This window comes from Dysidea avara, chromosome 4, assembly GCF_963678975.1.
Source record: "Dysidea avara chromosome 4, odDysAvar1.4, whole genome shotgun sequence".
Classification (NCBI taxonomy): Eukaryota; Metazoa; Porifera; class Demospongiae; order Dictyoceratida; family Dysideidae; genus Dysidea; species Dysidea avara.
In genome coordinates, this window is record NC_089275.1 from 19,422,251 (window position 1) to 19,442,449 (window position 20,199).

General features: G+C 38.4%; 1 protein-coding gene across 1 annotated transcript; it reads left to right on the plus strand.

Moving 5' to 3' along the window:
• Positions 1 to 241: 241 nt before the first annotated feature.
• LOC136253641 (E3 ubiquitin-protein ligase TRIM71-like) lies at positions 242 to 19,655 on the plus strand. Its single transcript, XM_066046305.1, has 3 exons — positions 242 to 737; positions 1,038 to 1,956; positions 18,677 to 19,655. The coding sequence occupies exons 1-3, from the start codon at positions 242 to 244 to the stop codon at positions 19,521 to 19,523; spliced, it is 2,262 nt and encodes a 753-aa protein (XP_065902377.1). The 3' UTR covers positions 19,524 to 19,655.
• The last annotated feature ends 544 nt before the right edge of the window (positions 19,656 to 20,199 follow it).

A 20,199-nucleotide genomic window follows, 5' to 3' on the forward strand; every position in this document is an offset into this window, starting at 1 on the left:
AGTGAGTTTAAATCATCTTGAAGTATTTTATGGTCTTGTGGTGTTTTAATGGTTTGTAATTAAGAATATCATCTGCAAAAAGACGGACCTATGACAAAATGTACAGCACGGGTACGTCACGCAATTTATCGTGACGTCATGTCCTACCCCCTGCTGCAGCTGCATGCAACATAATCATAATCATAAGTAGCTACGAGAACATTCTAAAATAATTTTGCAAACCGACACGTCCGATAAAAACATGGCGACTAAATGGGAAAAGGTGAAAGAAGAGCTCACTTGTGCAATTTGCCAAGATCTTCTAAATGACCCCAAGATACTCCCTTGTCTTCATTCGTTTTGTACTGGCTGCCTTAAAGAATGGTTGGGTCGATTGCCATACTTGGAGGCTTCGAAACACGAGCTCGAGTGTCCATTGTGCAGAGGAAAGGTTGCGCTATCTACTCCACGTGCTGTAGAAGGGTTACCATCGCATTTTTCAGCCGTTCGTCTGGTGGAGATCGTGCGTCTACAAGAGCAAGCGAGCAGTAAGGTCACCCCCATCTGCCAAAGTTGCGAGGAAGGAGAAGCAGCAGTTTCTTCGTGCAGCGAGTGTGCTATATTTCTGTGTGATTTTTGTGAGAAGTCACATCGACGACTGAAGAATACCAGTGGGCACAAAATCCGCTCACTTGATGAGTTGAGGGAAGGCAGTACTACTGATATTCCATCCATCATACCAGAGAAGGTTGAGATGTGTCCCGTCCACCCTACCCAATGGCGGATCCAGGATGGGGCATTTGGGGCAAATGCCCCCCCCTCAAGAAATTGCATACAAGATCGAGATACTCTAATAGAGCAGTCAATTACTCTAATAAAGCAGTCACAATGTTCATGAGGCAGTGCAGCTTACTTATGAAGCTATAAATAGGATTTTATTTTACATAACATACGTGATATAATATATTTGGTAAAGGATAAATTATTGTTGTGACCTTTTTTTTTTTTTTTTTTTTGTTCTTCAACTTTTTTCAGCAAGGTGCCCCCCCTCTTTCCAGACTCTGGATCCGCCCCTGCTACCAAACCACTAGAGTTGTACTGCAGGTGTGAAGAGGTGTTGACCTGTCGAGACTGCATCATCAAGAAACACAAGGACCATGACTGTGATGTGATCTCTGATGTTGTTGATGGTGAGAAGAAGACACTGCAGGAAGCTCTTCCTGGTATCCAGCAACTAATAGATGAAGTAGAAGGAGCCATCAATGGAGTAAAGAGCAAAAGACAAGATGTGAAGAACAGGAAAGAAGAAAACTTTCACAGGTTGGATGATGCCTTTCATACCCTTCATGCTGCCCTAGATGAACGAAAGAGACAGTTACAACAACAGATCACACAGGATACAGAGGGAAAGGTTAAAGGTTTAACAGTACAGGAAGATGAACTGTGTTTTTTATTAAGCCAATTGAAGAGCTGCTGGAGTTTCATCGATGACAAACTACAACGAGGTGTTAGCAAAGATGTGTTGGCCATGAAGAGATCAATGTTGGAGCGAAGAAATAAATTGAAAGAAATGAAAACCAATGCAAACCTAAATCCAGTAGTTGATGAGCAAGAGAAGATACAATTTTATGGCAGTCATCAGGTGAAGAAAAGATTCTCTCGCTTAGGAACATTTACACCTATAGATACACAAAAGTGTACCGTAAAAGACATGAAAAACATGTTTCCTTTTAAGAAGAATGGTGCAACCACCTTTTCTATTAAAGTCAATGATTCAAATGGTCAAGGGGTACCAAATGTTGCAGATTTTATCACAGTTGAAGTTCACTACCGTGGTAAACCTCACATTACGGAACTAGCTACCATCAAAGATACTGGCAATGATCACTATGAAGTCTCCTATACTCCCAGAGTTGGCGGTGTCCACACCTTGTCTGTGCTAGTAGGAGATGAATCCATCCCAGGAAGTCCATTTAAGTAAGTTTTAATGTATTGACTTAACTGCAAGGTGTCTGAAGCATGCAATGGATGACCATCTCCACAAAACCTTCCTAGTTTGATTCACCAATGTCTTTTATTTTCTTAGCATTATTTACAGTGTTCAAGGATAGATCACCAAAATTTCAGCTTATTGTGGTGAGTAGTTTTGGAATTATAGTACTAGACATAAGTAAGAATGGCAAGGAAATTGATTTGTGCAGTGACTGTACTGAAAATAAACTACAGGTGCTAACATTTGCATTCATAATTTCTGTTTGTATTAGTCTGGGGTTTGTATAAATATTCACCATGGATATTGGCAAATCAATGAAATCTTAGCCGTGTATCTTGCACATACTGGTGATTTTATTGAAAAAAATGAAGACTATCTTCTAGCACAAGCGCATGTAACATGCATACCATTGGAGCTATAGAAACGAAGCAAAGAGTTTTGCACTCTCCATGACCAGGCAAATAAGATGGTGTATAGGATTAATTGACTTTCCTCAGTATAATAATTCAATTAAAACTTGCATAACTTTTCTTCGAAGCGTGCATAATTTGATTGATTTCACCAAAATTTTAAATTTTATCTTTCACGAACTAGGTGGCTTTTGCTGAGATGGTCAAATATGATGTAGAAATTGTCAGAGGCCTAATGCAACACACAAACAACCTTTCAGCTCTGCGGATTGCGCCCCATACCCCAGCATGATCCGATACCTACCACTTCAAAACAACCCCCCCCCCTTTGAAAACCCTGCATATGGGCCTGATTACAAATACAACACTTACTGGTAGACATCTCTGGCAATTTTTATATTACTTCTTAAAAATCATACACCTATTTGGTGTAGTTAATAAAATTGATCTGATTACTGATTGTTAGCTAGACAGTGTGTTCTGTCCTTGCCTATTAGTGTAGATTTATCAAATACCGTATAGCAGGAAATTTTCAAAAGGCTTTTCGAAAATAACTATGTGTTTTTGAAAATATTTTTTCAAAAATAGTACATCCCAGCTTTGAAGTGACAATGAAAGAAAGTATAGATAGGTATATATAAATGATTTTTGCGAGTACACGCATGCATATTTTCTACTAATATCAGTTATAGCTATAGGCCTAATGCATTATAGCTAGGCACTGGGCCACACACAAGTAATGTAGCTATAGCTACCACGCGCACACATATCAGTGAGCACGAATGACACAACGAGTCTTGAAGCCTATAAGAGCTCGAGAGACCAGAAATTACTAGGAAAGACTATAATTATCAGCAAACATCTAGCTATAAGAGCTGAAAAATGCCATATACTTAGCTATGGCTCAATCCGCAGGCTACTGAGACAAAATCAACCAATCAACCTACAAAGGAAGACCCTAGGATAGCTATACGAGATTCTCTCAAAGCCAGATTGGGTGTTTATCTAGCTATACTGAACAATCAAAGCAGCAAATTCTAGCTATGTATGTGATCAACGCAACCACTGTTAGCTTCCTCCTTGAATTAATTACCAACTGTACAGCACGGAAAAGAGGTATTGTTTCGAAAATATTTTTTCAAATTTCCAATCAAGCACTCTTTCAAAATTTTAACCTTTCGAAAATTTCCCGCTATACAGTAGTAAAGGTGGCACTGAAGTACTTATGTGAAGCCGTACAATGCCCTTTTGTCGCAATTAAAATAATTATTAACCCACACACTTAATTAGCTATTTTAGGGTGATGGAGAACTCCACTTGTGAACCATGTAGCCTAGGTCTAAAGGATTGTTATGATGGTCTGTAATGTTGTAGCTTAACACGCCAAGTTTCGTGAAATAACCTACTTTAATTTCATGCCTATTAAACTCTGAACTTACGAGCCGATTTTTAAAATAACTCGACCTAGAAACAACCTAGCGCTAAGCTGTTTTGGCTCTTATGGTTTCTCACCTTGTAGAACAACTGTATGGATTCTATTTTAACAATAACAACGTTAAAATGCAAACCCGCATCTTTCAACATGGGATAACACATACCTCAAGAGCGAATCTCGAAACATCAAACCGTAGCCCTATAAAGAAATGCTTCCCCAGTGCCTCTGCCAAATTTTGGGGGTCTACAGTACATAAATATAAAGTTATTTTGCGAACTGTGAGACAGTGTAGCTAGCCAGGGCACGCTCTGTAAAAATCACGCGATGGTGTTGTTCACCTGTGAAGTTACCAGAGTTTTGACAAGGTGATGAAGTTACTGCAGTATGTGAATATCGTTACTTGTATCAACAATAGTAGCCTGACAGTCTGATAGAGCTGGTTCTTTCAATATTTCAAAATGCTTTGCTTTGTTTTATAGTTTTCCGTGTTTTTTCGTGAATGGCTACAAACATGATGTCACATTAGCCTTGTAAGGCTTCATTTGATTATTTCAACGCCATCTTAAGTAGGGATCCCCCAAGCCTTCTTTAATGCCATTTTCAGAATCATCCTAGAGACATCTTACAAAATGAAAATCACATTAACAGAATAGTATTAGTCCATATACCACTTTAGCGTGGGCGTTCAAAGGCACCGCTCGGTGTTTAACTCGCATATTGCAATATCAAGATATTGCCCGGGCAATATCATGGGAAAGCGGTTTGCCAATGACTTTGATACCCAGCCAGTTCAAAGAATCAATGCGCTTTGACTCGTTATATTGAGCGACATAGAGCTTTGTATTGTGGGACTCGGTTTTGTAGAGGTTGCTAAGCTTAGTACATAGGCTAAGATAGAGTAGTTGGTTGTTACTAAAGGATAATGAAGGCACAAAATAATTGTTTGGGCGATTGTGGATGCGTTTTTCTACCCACCGCATATCAGCCTTTGAACAGACCATGGAACAGCAAAGCTACTACTGCTACGTTGAAATAGGTTGGTAGCTTACAGTTCTAAGTATTTAACTTAATATAATAACTTACTTTCCCAATAGCGAAGTTAGTTGGCTTAACTTAGTACAAAAATGATAACAATATAAACTCCATCCCACAATCGCAAGTTTTCTAACATTGCGTGTTGAAGCATAGTAACGTATTAATGACGTTTTAACGTATGGACAACGTTTTGATGGCTATTAGCCCACGCTATTAAAACCACAATCGATCTTCAGATGCTACTGTATAAAACAAATAGTTTATATTGCTGTTGTGATTTGCATTCTAGTTACATGGGCGTAGCACTTAATTGATTTGGTAAACATATTCACTACTTTAGTTTATTCATGCAGGGCTGGAGGAGGGAAAATTGAGTTGGTCAGGCCATTGACTATAATGTTGAAATTGCTGAGAGAGGAATTGCTGCACAGTGTGCGAAGCACACTCTGTGAAGTGCAAAGCACAAGCATTATAGGGGGGTCTGGGGGCATGCCCCCACAGGAAATTTTTGAAAACTAGACACTTAGATATGCAATTTTAGTGATATTTCACTGCTAGCTAGCTATATATATATACTCAAGCCTATCTGTTGCTCTTCAGACTTTCTTTACTATGTATAATAGGTAGGAAATTGTAGACCTGGCATACAGGGGACACAGCATGAAACTTGCTGTATGGCTCAGCTAGTGTTCATTTAGTTATAGCAATTAGAAGTTCAAGGGGGGTCTGGGGGTGCAACCCCCAGGAGCTGCAGAATCTTTGCAATTTAAAGGCTCGAAAATGCCTTAAAATTTAAAATTGATGCTAAATTTTAAAGCAAAACTAGCTAGCAACTTGCAACTTTTCCCCCAAATTTCACAGGGAACCCATGCAGCATGGCCCCTTATTATAGCTAGGCTATAATGAATCGACTAGGCAGCTAGCTGTATACAGTGAATTCACACAGCTACAATAAAAGGCTACACAGCTACAAAAATGCATTATACTACTATTATGTTGGTTTGTATGAAGTGAACGGATTATGATTATGATTATGATTAGATACTGGAAAGACAGCACTCAGTGCTGGTTACATCCAGGAGGGGGGGGACCCTCAAAACAAAAAGGGGGTTAATTACAACAAATCTAGTCCAAAAATACAATTATTAAACTGTTCTAGTGACTCTGTATCGATGATGTGATTAGGGAGGTTATTCGGATCATCATGTAAATATACTGGTGGACAGTCACGAGACCAATCAGTATTCGAAAATGACGCATATTAATAGAGATATGGGTAAGGCTGAGAGTTCGCTCAGTATCTCGACAGGACGAGTGGGTAGTTGAAGAGGAGTGATTTCTACTCAAAATCTCATCCAGATGGCCGCCATATAATGTATGAGTGTACAGCTTCTTGCCGCGGAATGAGTCACCTGGTTTGTCACTGCCAGCCCTTTGCCCAGTAAAAGAAGCAAAGAGAGACAAGCCAAGAAATGCTAATGATTATTTTCTGAAGATTGAATTGTGATATAAGTGTGCTGGTTTAGAATCAAAGAAGGCACCTGCCTTACACGTGATAAATGCCAACTTTCAGCATACGTGATACCATACGTAGAATCCACAATCATTTCTATACAAAACAATACGAATGCTATGCTGTACTGTAAGGTAATTGGAAGTACTATACGTGTAATTTTGTGCTTTAGTTAGACTGAGAAACTAGGTAACTACTCGTGTCATGCATTTTCAACAACATCTGTAAAATGTACGTAGCTATGTGTAGATATGATCGTCCAGAGATTGCACGAGAGTAATATAGTTCAAGCTGGTCAGCTAGTTGGTTCAGCTCCAGATTATTGGTCTGGCTCAGGCCTGACCAACCGGACCATCTCCTCCGGCCTTGTCGTGGCTAGCACAGTAAATGCTTTAGTGCATTTGAATCTTTATATTATAGACATATTGCTGTTTTGACACCACACACCCATAGTGACTAGGTGTGGGGCTTAATTGACTAGGCCATTATAGTGCTGTATACATATTCACTGCTTTAGTTTATTCATGGCTAGTATAGTAAGTACTTTATAGTGTACTTAAGCTTCATTATGAGCTGTTCAGCTGCATTTGGGCTTCCTGTGTTTAATTGCATACCCACAATTGAAGCAATCTGTACACTCGTGTCAGTACACTTACGTTCGGCCTCTCAGTAGTGCCTTCTTGTGACGTCATCCACAATCAAAATTCACATTGTCCCATATAAATACACTCGCGAAGCATTCCTGCAGTTTCCCACACTTGCAGTTGAGTCACCCAAGTGGAATATCTTAGTTATAACATGGGCAATCGTGATTTTCTTGAAATATACATACTCAGGCTGCGCCCTCGTGCTCATGCATATATTTCAGACGAATCACTCATGCCCATGTTACAACTACTACATCTAACTTCAAATACAGCATTAAAAACAAGAAAACGCTAAAAGGCGGCCGGATATAGTAAAAATTGCTAAGACTTGGATTTTAGTCTCACTGCCAGCCTGCCTACCTGACCACAGTCACAAGACTGGAGGCCAAAAGAAACAGCGTACAGCCACCATTCTATGCCACAATAACAAACTCACCTGTGGGATGTGCCTTTAGGGGTTCCGACTAGTTTGCGCCTTGTCTTTCCTTTTAGCTTCAATCAAGCTAGTCTTCTTCCTTCTTCATGCAATGAAACCATAGGGATCACGGAGGTTTGATTCTTCAAACAAATCACCCAAATACCAGCTTCACAATACCATCCTGGCGCTTGGGCAGGTATACCCAAGCCCAGTATGACCCTAAATGCTTTCAATAGATCGTTACAAAATTTTGGTTCAGTGGAACTTTCTACTGATCTTGGCTTCACCTTTGGACTCCTGATACATTGTACTCCTGCTGTGATATAACTTATCATATGTACCATGAAGCCACCTAACTTCGAAAGCAAATTTCAGGGTACATATCTTATAAACCCTAGCTGGCTATGGTACATTTAAGTTAAACCATGGCTGGCTATGGTACATTTTACATTTACCATGGCCTTGATGTGGGAATAGTACCGCCAATTTCTTTATATAAAAACTCAAGCCGAAATCGATTGTTAATGTATCATTGATCATATGATGAAAACCATGCATCCAATTTTGCATCCTACACACTCAGATGAAGTGATTTGTCACCCTTGCCATCCTATGAGTTGAGAAACATTGGTTTAAGAGGTGAGAACTACTGCTATGGCATATTCACAAGTGGTTTGCTGCATTTTCGAATACAGACACGCCCACTTTTCAAGTAACATGAGGAAACACTTTACAGCAAAGCATACTCCTATCATACATAGTAGGGACCAAAAGGAGTAGGCGTGGCCCACGAAATAATATCACCCAAAAAAACAGCCTCGATTTTGATGAGGCAGTATTGGTTAGGTAAACTAAGCCCAAACAAGCTATCAGATCGACCTGAAACGCTTTCAACAAGTTGCTACGGACTTTTTTTTTACAAAAAAATTATTTAACGGAATTTTCTAGTAACTGACTGACTGGCTAGTAACTGACTGATGCCTTTAGACAAGCGTAACTCGATAATGGCTAAGGCTACGGGCTTGATTTTTTCACTGGTCGATGTCGCTTCAGCCCAATAGGTGCCTTTTGGCACACCGCAGTACGTACAATGCATTTTTCATGGACTTACCAGTGTCCTCCTTTGTGTCCCATTCATCTTTGCTAACAGCAAAAAGTGTCGATTTGGTGATAGCATGTGATGGCTTCCCTTAGTAAAGGAAATTGTCCGTATTTGTCATAGTGGCTTTTTGATAGTAGAGGTGCTTTTCAAACAATTCTTGATTTGTACTGCTGTGTAACAGGTTGAACATAGCCAACAACGAAGCATAATGGATACTTCACTTTTCAGACAATAATTGATATAACTGGGGCACGTGGCACCATTTCTTTCTTTCGGTATGCGTGGATTGCAGAGGTGCTTTTCGAACAGTTCTTGACTCGAAATGCTGCGTAATGGGTTGAACATTGCTGACAACGAAGCGTAATGGATACTTCACTTTTCAGATGATAATTGGGGTGTGGGGCGCGCGGCGCCATTTCAGATGCGGTATGCGTGGGTTCACCAGATAATTATTTACAAAAAAGTTAACAAACAAGTATACAGGAATTTTCAACTAGAGTAGGGACCATAGCACATCGATAAAAATTACTGAAAAAAGCTGGAGTAATGCACGGTATTAAATCACAGTAAAGCAATAAGTAATGTTATATCCCTACTGTGCATTTTTCCATTATGGTATCTTGAGCACAGTAGGGATATAACACTTCTTATTGTTTTACTGTGATTTAATATTGTACACTACTCCAGCTTGTTTCAGTACTTTTTATCGATGTGCTGTGGTCCCTACTCTAGTTGAAAATTCCAAATTTTTCTGTGTACTTGTAGATGTTTAATAAATGTTGTGAGCAGTCTGTAAAACAATGCAGTGACTTTAAAATACTTGTAAAATCACTTGATTGAACTTTTTCGTAATACTGTTAGGACTTGCAGGGTTCTTCCCACACTGGCCAGCAGTGGCGACCAGTGCCTCTAAAATCTGACTAGTACCCTCTTAAATCTGTCCAGTACAATTCTTACATATATCACTGTTACATGTGCAATATGCCCTAATATAACACACAGCATATCAGTTCATGTTAACTTTTAGGCCACCACTCAAGAATTTCTGGATAGAACCCTGGACTTGCCCATTCATGTTAACAAACGTAGTCACAACGTTAGTTGCTGCTGTTCCATAATCAAAATTCACAAGGTGGTCTATATAATAAATTCAGTGGTTGGTCTAGCTCGTATTGGTTTGAGTGATTAATCTACTGCAGGCTAAGTGGCATAATATGTATCAGTTGTATCACGTGCCCTTGTGATTTGTCTGATATGTGCACCCATGCTCTCAGGCCTGACCTGAGAGCATGGGTGCACATATCAGACAAATCACTTGCATGGGTTATTACTTAAAACAAGGGATAGCATTGATGGGAATGCAGTTTTAGAAGCAGCACTCACAGCATCTGATTTTTTAGGTGGTCAAGCAGATAACTAGTGTAGTCATGACTACACACCAGCCTAATATGGTTTTATATTATACTATGTGTGCTAAAACTTCTAACCAATTATGTGCACAATAATATTTATTTCTTATTTCCCATGGTTTTCCCCTTCCGAATAGACAGTAATACTTTTAGCTTACTTTGCCCATTTGGCTGCTTCATGAATCACGTAAACAATAAAATAGTGCCTGCTCTATTAGAGTTACCGACTACTTACTCTAACAAAAAAAATTGGAATTTTCAACTTGGAAAGCACCTTCAGACTCTTCTTTACACCCTCTGGGTTGGATTTCTAGAAAAATCACTGGCCTTTCTTATAGAGTGTGGTCTGTATGTGTGTACTGATTACTCTACTCATACAAATATGAAGATTGGCCCATGATTGGCACAAGTAGGTCTTAATAGTAGTGTACAACCCCGCCAATCTGTGCCAAAATGGCTATAATATTATTGGCTTTGATTCAATGGAATACTAGAGAAGTTGTAATAGTAGCTATTGTATTACAGAATTTATTTGTAATGTTCTAATAGAACACACATTTATTGAGGATTTCTAATAGAATACACGGAATGTTCTAGACCAATTTTTTCCATCTATGAAATAATGAACTCTTACTATTGAATCAAGACACATGATAGTGTGTCGTGCAGCCCAAGAAGCTGGCGCGCCACACCGTGAGTATATTAACAGGAAGAAAGAAAACGCAATTTTCACACCTATGTAGCTCTGTGATTCCTTATCCGATTGGAACCAAATTTGCTAGAGACGTGCCGCCCAGTTAGAGGAGTCTACATACCAAATTTGAAGAAAATCGCTCCAGCTTTTCCGAGATACGAGCGAACAAAATTTCGTTTTAATTTCTTCGTTTTTTTCTTCTTCATCTTCTTCATTTCGCACACTTCGCAAAATTCGCCATAAAACACAAATTCGTGCTCGGATTGGGCTGACGTTTGGCACACTTAAAGGGCTCATTAAGGCGGATCTCCGTACCAACTTTGGTAGGAATCCGATGAACATTCACGGAGTTATGACTGATTATTTGCGTAAAATAAGGTCGAAGGTCTGTCACGCCTACAGGGTAAACCCCTTGGAGGAATCAGTTGAAAATTGATATGTAGATGGAGCAACCGTCGTAGGAGTGCCTTTTTGTGGTTTGAAAGGAATCGGGATAAAGACCATGGAGATATGACACAAAACCCAACCTGTGTCAAAATTACGCGATCGATTTTTATGAATAAAAAAACTATTAGTTTTTGTGTCTACCAGGCAAACCGCTTAGAGCAACGAGCTGAAAATCAGTATGTAGCTGGAATAATCATCATAGAAAGTTCTTGCAGTAGTACAGAAGAATCGGATTACAAATCACTGAGTTATGATTCGAAAGGCAACTACATGCAGCAAATGCGAGATCGAGATACTCTAATAGAACAGTCACCCTAATAAAGCATTCAGCTGCATGTATAATTTACTCAGTTATATTACATTGCAAGTTATTCTGTAGGGAATTCAGCTACAAACAAGTCACCCTGTAGTCAGATCAGCTAGAAGAAGGTACCTAATAGAGAGTTCAGCTACAAAGAAGCCATCATGTAGAGAGTTCAGCTCAAATAAATCACCCTGTAGAGAATTCAGCTACAAAAAAATTGCCCTGTAGAGAGATCAGCTAGAAGAAGTTACCTTGTAGAGAGTTCAGTTACAAAGAAACAATCATGCAAAGAGTTTAGCTGCAAACAAATCACCCAGTAGAAAGTTCCGCTATGAACAGATCACACTATAGAGAGTTCAGTTAGAAACAAGACATCCTGTAGAGAGATCAGCTAGAAGAAGTCACATTGTAGAGAGTTCAGTTATAAAGAAACAATCATGCAAAGAGTTTAGCTGCAAACAAATCACCCAGTAGAAAGTTCCGCTATGAACAGATCACACTGTAGAGAGTTCAGTTAGAAACAAGTCATCCTGTAGATAGATCAGCTTGAAGAAGTCACTTTGTAGAGAGTTCAGCTACAAAGAAACCACCATGTAAGAGAGTTCAGCTGCAAACAAATCACCTGTAGAGAGTTCAGCTAGGAACAAGTCACCCTGTACAGAGATCAGCTAGAAACAAGTCATCCTGTAGAGAGTTCAGCTAGAAGAAGTTACAATGTAGAGAGATCAGCTAGAAACAAGTCACCTTGTAGAGAGTTCAGCTAGAAGAAGTTACATTGTAGAGAGTTCAGCTACAAAGAAACTACCATGTACAGAGTTCAACTGCAAACAAATTGCCCTGTAGAGAATTCAGCTACAAACAAATCACCCTGTAGAAAGATCAGATAGAAGAAGTTACCTTGTAGAGAGTTCAGCTACAAACAAATCACCCTGTAGAGAGTTCAGCTAGAAGCAAGTCACCCTGTAGAGAGTTCAGCTAGAAGAAGTTACATTGTAGAGAGTTCAGCTACAAAGAAACTACCATGTAGAGAGTTCAGCTGCAAACAAATTTCCCTGTAGAGACAAACAAATCACCCTGTAGAAAGATCAGCTAGAAGAAGTTACCTTGTAGAGAGTTCAGCTACAAACAAATCACCCTGTAGAGGTTCAACTACAAACAAGTCACCCAGTAGAGAGTTCAGCTAGAAGAAGTTACATTGTAGAGAGTTCAGCTACAAACAAATCACCCTGTAGAGAGTTCAGCTAGAAACAAGTTACACTATAGAGAGATCAGCTAGAAACAAGTCACCCTGTAGAGAGTTCAACTAGAAGAAGTCACATTGTAGAGAGTTCAGCTACAAAGAAACTACCATGTAGAGAATTCAGCTGCAAACAAATTGCCCTGTAGAGAATTCAGCTACAAACAAATCGCCCTGTAGAGAGTTCAGCTAGAAACAAGTCACCCTGTAGAGAGATCAGCTAGAAACAAGCCATCCGTAGAGAGTTCAGCTAGAAGAAGTTACATTGTAGCAGTTTAGCTGCAAACAAATCGCCCTGTAGAGAATTCAGCTACAAACAAATCACCCTGTAGAAAGATCAGCTAGAAGAAGTCACCTTGTAGAGAGTTCAGCTACAAACAAATCACCCTGTAGAGAGTTCAGCTACAAACAAGTCATCCGGTAGAGAGATCAGCTAGAAGGATCACCCTGCAGAGAGGTTAGCTACAAAGAATCACCCTGCTTCATCTTTTCTTCTTCCTGTAGTAAAGAAAAAATGACAGGTTAGAAAGCCCTAAAGCCGGCCTATGGCCGGCTTTATGGCTGGCTTTGGGGTATACAAATACAAAAAGAAGTGAAATCTAATCCAAAACAGCCAAGCTGTAAAAAAAGAGTGCGGCCCTGAGAAAGGTTATGGTGAAAAAAGATGTGAAATCCAAGGTGGCGGCCAAGAAATGGCTGTGATGGTAGGTTAATGGTAAAAATTTTAATAACAATAATTGAGGTGAATTTGGTGCCGCTTGGTCTTGGCACAAAATTCACCTGAATTGTCGTTATTAAAATTTTTACCATTAACCTACCTAGAGTTGCACCGATAATCGGTTGAATAATCGGTAACAGCCGATTTAAGGTGATTTTGCAAGTATCGGTATCGGCTACAAAGAGGAAGTTATTTGCCGATAACCTAAACCCACAATCAATCATTAACGACAGTAATAAACATGTGACAGTATTAAAAGAAAGCAGTGAATGCAGTGGTAAGTGGTAAACATTTATTTGCTGTACCTGTTTATAACTATTTAGGCTTGTTTATGTGTGAATAGTGTGGCTGCAGGGCTATAATAGGCTGTGTATATTTATCGACCGCCCACGCAATCACTATTTGGAAAGGGTCTGGAATCCTCCGTTTGAGAAGCTGACTTAGGTGTTTTATAACTACTTGGCTTTCATTTCCATGTAAGGGGTTAGTGGCACACTGGTAGCAAACATTGTAGAATTGGCCGCCCACGTAAGTAATTAATTATTTCAACTAATGTTATACACGCACATAAACTTTAGATGATTTTTGCTCCTTCTCCCCTGACCTACAGAATAGAAGAATATCAGTAAATATTGGCATATCGGCTACAGGAATGAGTGAAACATCGGTATCGGTAAAAGTGAAAATATGCATATCGGTGCAACACTAAACCTACCATCACAGCCATTTCTTGGCCGCCACCTTGGATTTCGCATCTTTTTTCACCATAGCCTTTCTCAGGGCCGCACTCTTTTTTTACAGCTTGGCTGTTTTGGATTAGATAGATATTAGCATTTATATAGTAGAAATTAGGTGAGGTGAACAGCCGTGTTAGCAGTGGCTAAGTGGTTAAAGATTTGGATGTTCAGTATGGACAGGAGCTCATCAAGTCCATAGGACGAGGGAGCATGTAACTCCGTAAATGGCGAAATTCAAACATGGCATCGCAATTTATTAATAGTAATTTAAACAGTAACCGTATAAGGATAAATACATACCGTGCATGCTCGTTAAACCCATTACTACTAGCACAATACTGTAGTCTTCTTGCTCCAACAGTGAGCGATGAAACTTGATTCCTACAGTATTTACTGCAGATACTCTGTGCTGCCACCGTGGACTGATAGCCGGCCCACTTACATTACACCGTAAGCAAAAATGTTTCCTAGCAGTCTCCAAAACATCTTGTCACTATTTCACTCCATTAGTTAAGCCCTTTCCTTGATGTTTCCTTCCTTGCCATCTCTTTCTTTTATGAATTAATCCAGGCGCTGCATATTTGTGGCATGATTATTATGTAATTCTTTGCCCTACGATACAACTTTTACTATATAAGGAATATACTATGTTAAGAAATGTCCGCCATGTTTGAATTTTGCTGTTTACGTTGTGAGTATGCGGAGTTACATGCTCCCTCGTCCTACAGACTCAATGAGCTCCTAGTATGGAGTTCCCTGGTTCAAACACTGGTAAGTTTTTTTGACATTTTTCATACACTTTTTTACTTCACGATGACTGTTCTAGTAGAGTATTTTGACCCCGCGATTTACAGTTGTTTGATTTTTGCCTTGTAACTCTATAGCTATCAATGTGATTTATTTTAAACCACAAAGGGTTTGAGCTATGATGGTCAACCTATACGCACCGATTTAAGTTATTCCCATAAGTGGTTTACCCTGTAGGTTTGACAACAAGTCGGCTTTTAATAATCGTCAGAGATTTGCACCAAACTTGGTATGTGATTGTGCAGCAATACGTTCTTAGTATACCAAAGCTCATTAAAATTGAGCTATGCATTTGCATTTTATAATGGTTTTTGTAAAGTGTACGAAAAGAATCATCTAAGCCTCCTGAGCCCCCTGAACAAAAAATTCAGTCAAATGCTTATATTTCACGAGTGCATTAAGCAATCTTGCTCAAAATTTGATATGTGGGGTACTGAAGGTGGAGCCCATTTGCAGTAACAATGATTCCAATTCGAGAAGGGAGCACAGAGCTATGTATGCATGAAAATCGTTTCCTGTAAATATACTCACGTGGAGTACTGGCTTTCTTGGCCGCACAACACACTAAGTGTGAACTTCAATAGTGTAAAGCATGTACATTGCAGGCAACAGCTTCACTCATTTTTCAGTAGAATGCTTCTGTAATAGGTCCTCATCAAAATTAATATGCCAGCATAATCAACACGTCCATTCACACACACACACACACACACACACACACTCTGTAACATTAACTAGATATTGCAGAATCGTCAAACATAATGGAGCAATTACAAATAAAATAATAATAAAGACATAATAAGCTGGAGTGTTTTCAAGCTATGGAGCTTAATTCCATGAAAATAGATCGATACGAAACTGCAATAGAGCACTCAAATGCATTGTACATAGCTCCTTAGATCAATACTCTCTAATAGAACAGTCACTTTATAGTGAAATACTGTAATAGAGCATTCACTGATTAAAATGTTCCAAGATAATTGTAACAAATGTTGAAGCATAATGCAAGCATAATAGGAACACTGAAAAAGTATAATAGGTGAAAATTTTTGGAAATTCCTGAAACTAGCATTTTGGGCAAAATTTTGAGCATATTTGACTCAGTCTTATCCAGTAATCTTGTAACACTTACGAGGTTGACAAGGAGAGCTAGGTATTGTCACCCGCTCAGTAGACTTTAACTTTTTATCAGCCTTTTCCATTGTAAAGTGTGTAACCAGTTCTTTGTCTTATGTCACAATAACCAGACTTGTGGCTTAATAATTAAATGTGTTTTTGTGCATTGCATGATACACCACCTATGTATATATTTAATAAAATAGCAAGTGAATTTAGTGGACTTTTGCTAAAAACTGACTTTTGAATAGTCCATATCTACAGATGTACGTACAATGATGATTATGGAAGGCAGAAGTTACAATTCTTTTGTGTTGGGTTTTGTTTGACCATTTATTAATTATACTCTAATAAAAGACATACTTGTTCGAGCACTTTTAATAGAACACACATAGAATGTTCTAAATTTTCCGTTGTTAGATTTATGAAATTATATTTAGAATTTTAATTAAAAGGTAGAAACTAAGCAGCAGTTCAGTGGTGAAGGATTAGGGAATAAGGTATGTATACAGTGTTCTCTCCATTATCTGAACTTGTTGGGCTCTGAGTGAGTTCAGATAATTGAAAAGTTCGGAAAATAGAAATTTATAATACAGAACTCCATACAAAATTTTCTAATAGAACCATCATTTCCACAGTTTGGATAACAGAATGTTCGGATAATCAATGGCTGTAAAATGAGGGACTACTCAAGTGACAAATACATTTTTAAAATTCTAAGTGATTGTACATGATCTATAGCTATATAAGGGTATTTTGACCCAGTAATTTACACCATGTCAGTTTATTCTTTGTATCTTGTATTAAACCACAAAGGGTTTTAGCTATGATGGTTAACCTAGCTATCCACAGGGTGAGTTTCAACGTATTGTCATAAGTGGTTTACCATCTACAGTAGGTGTGACAAATATCTGTCCCTTTTACATGGATAATTGTCCATATAACTCTGAATAAATTATTTATCTGAATTTGTGCCAAACTTAGAATATGACTTTGTGGTAATGAACACCAAATTTCAAGGTGATCAACATGCACGTTTGCTGCTTCAAATTTTGTGGTGTCAGGGGGGTTTCCAGGGGTTTCAGGAAACCCTTTTAGATTTTACACACTACTTGAAACATTAAGAAATTGAAACTTCAGGTTTCCAGAACCTGGAATCTATCATGGAACAGGACACATTTTAAACTTTTATCTTAGCTAAATAATAGTTTGAACATGATAGCAATTGTTCTGAATTATGATTTTGGTGAAAAGATTGAGATACTCTAATAGAGCAGTCAGGTAATATAAACTACTCTAATATAACAGTCACTTAGCTGTAGTGGAAACCCCTTTTCAGAATTCCTGCGTACGCCCCTGGGTGTGCTGAACCAGTGGAGAGCATTATGCTTAATTTAATGGTTTGATGTACACCAGGTCTACTGCTTAACAATGGTATTTGACATTTCAAATAGTGAAAATACAAAACTAGCAAACAATTTGTTTCATTGGTACTCAGTAGATATTTACATGATGTTTATCATAATAAGCTTCAAGGATTTGTACTGTTATCCACACAAATAGCTAGTGACTTGATGAGTTTCCCAACAAAGGAGAGGGTGTAACAAACAATGTATAACCTTGAAGGTTATGTGAACTGTGAAGAGCTACCTGCTCAGCAAAAACCGGCAGTTTTCACACATTCCTCGAATTTCATTTTACTGTTTCTCTGTCTAGTAACAAAGGAGTGGACAGCCAAAGTTTCAGTCTTTTATGATGAATAGTCTTGGAGTTATAATGCTAGACAGTGGCCAATTTTCACTCAGTGGGTCACATATTTGTTGGCCCCAACAAACCCAGTATATTTTACTAGTTTTGTAGCATAAGTCGCCAATTATTGACAGGTACCAATTATCGGCACTTGTAAAGTATAGAGGCTACCGGGTATATGGAGGCTACTCAGTACCACAATGGGCTGTTATACCCTCTAAAACATTTCTTACAATCATTTTCATTCAGTGATTATTGTTGTTAAAGTGCTATACAGGTTAACCATGGAATTGTGTACAATATTGGAAACCAGTATGCTTTTGTGTCTAACCTGAATATCTTTCAAACAGCTGGCTTCATCTTCGTAAAACTTTGTGAAATGGAGCTATCCAAGGACTGCACCTCCCACATGAAGAACCAAGGAGGCATCATGGAGTTATACACAAAATCTCACATTGTGCCGATATTTGGTCAATTACGGAAGTACAGTTGCCAATAATAGGTACCCCATGCTGATAATTGGCACACAATAGGCATTGTGATTTTCCTTATAACAAGATGCTCACTCACGTGAAATAATTAAATTTGGTGCGCCAAGAGATAGTTCAAACCAGAAGTTGGTACACCATTGAAATAAGGAATTACAATTGCGTGATGAAGTGGTGCCGATAATTGGCGACTTACGCTACTGTAGTTATTGAGATTCATGTGAAATACTAAGTATATGTAGTTAAAGCAAGAATCACACAACACATATCCTACCTCCTCAAGACATACAATTATCATGTAATATTAAGAAATTAGACTTGTACCCCTACACCATGTATGGGTGCTTGTCTGGCTTACTAACTGTTCATAAACAACAAAATTAGTTGTGTCCTTGTTGTTGTGGTAATATTGACTAACACAATTGTGTATTGTTTTAGAGTGACAACAACATTGAGAGACTACACTAAAATTGAAGTACAAAATTGTCAATTGATCACACAATATGGAGGGAAGAAGTTTCAGTGGCCTTGGGATATTACCACCACCACTAATGATGATGTTGTTGTGGTAGACAAAACCAATAAAGATGTAGTGATACTAAATAAAGATATGAAGTTGGTCAAATCATTTGGTCAAGGAAGTGGAGATAGTAAACTGAACAATCCTAGAGGTGTAGCTGTAGGTCACAATGTGATAGCAGTCAGTGAGTATGATGATCATGTGGTGAAGAAGTTTACTCTACAAGGAGACTACCTATCAAAGTTTGGTTCCTATGGTAGTGGAGATGGCCAATTCACTAATCCTCAAGGACTAACATTTAATAGTAAAGGTTTACTATATGTGGTGGACCATAGTAATTGTAGAGTTCAAATTTTTGATAACGATAATAAAATTTTATTCAAATTTGGCTCCAAAGGATCTGATCCAGGACAGTTTCAGGATCCACGTTATATTTCCTTAGACAGCAGTGACCAAGTGTATGTGACTGACTATGGTAGTAGTGGAGGAATAATTGTGTTTAGTGAAGATGGTCACTTTATTAAGAAGATCAATTGTAACTATCCATATGCTATTTGTCTTACTCCTGATGATTATATAATATCTAGTGATGATAGAAACACCCTCACAGTGTTCAGCCCCACCCACCAGTTGATTATTAAGTTTGGAACATATGGAAGTCAAAGAGGACAATTCAGTAACATCCTTGGTATAGCAGTCAACAGTGTTGGTACTATCTTTGTTACAGAGAGGTACAATCAACGTCTTCAAGTTATTACCACTTGACATTATTATCAGTTATGACCCAATTGTAAGTATTGTTTTGTATATGTACAACTTCTACACACAAACCTGTAATAGTATTACTGTGTGATGTGTTTATTATTATATTATTGGATGTGTATTAACACAAGTTAATCGATTTTGTTAATTATGGGAACGCACAACAAATAATATAACTTGTACTGTATACATACAAAATGTACTAGCTTGTTTACAGCCACAGTGTGTTTTGAGAAGATAATTACACACTGTAAGGATAATTCTAGGTCATTGAACAATTTTTCACTACAAAAATCTACTTGTAATTTTCTTATCTGGTTCATTGGCCTGTGAAGCAACTAATTTAACTGAAATGGCCTCACTACATACACATATTATGTCATTTCAAGGCCACAACCCTATTATATTTACATGCTCCCTCGTCCTACGGACTCAATGAGCTCCTGGTATGGAGTTCCCTGGTTCAAACACTGGTAAGTTTTTTTGACCACACTCCTAGGCCTTTTATTTATATGCCAATTGCAACCTGCCAGCCCAGATTATTGCCTGTGGAACAACTTGAAGTGGCCTGAATACATGTTAATTCAGAAGAGCATGATTTACCATATATGGATTATCTGCATACTTCACATACCAGTGGTTATTAGTGACAACCTGGAAAACCTCAAACCTGACCACA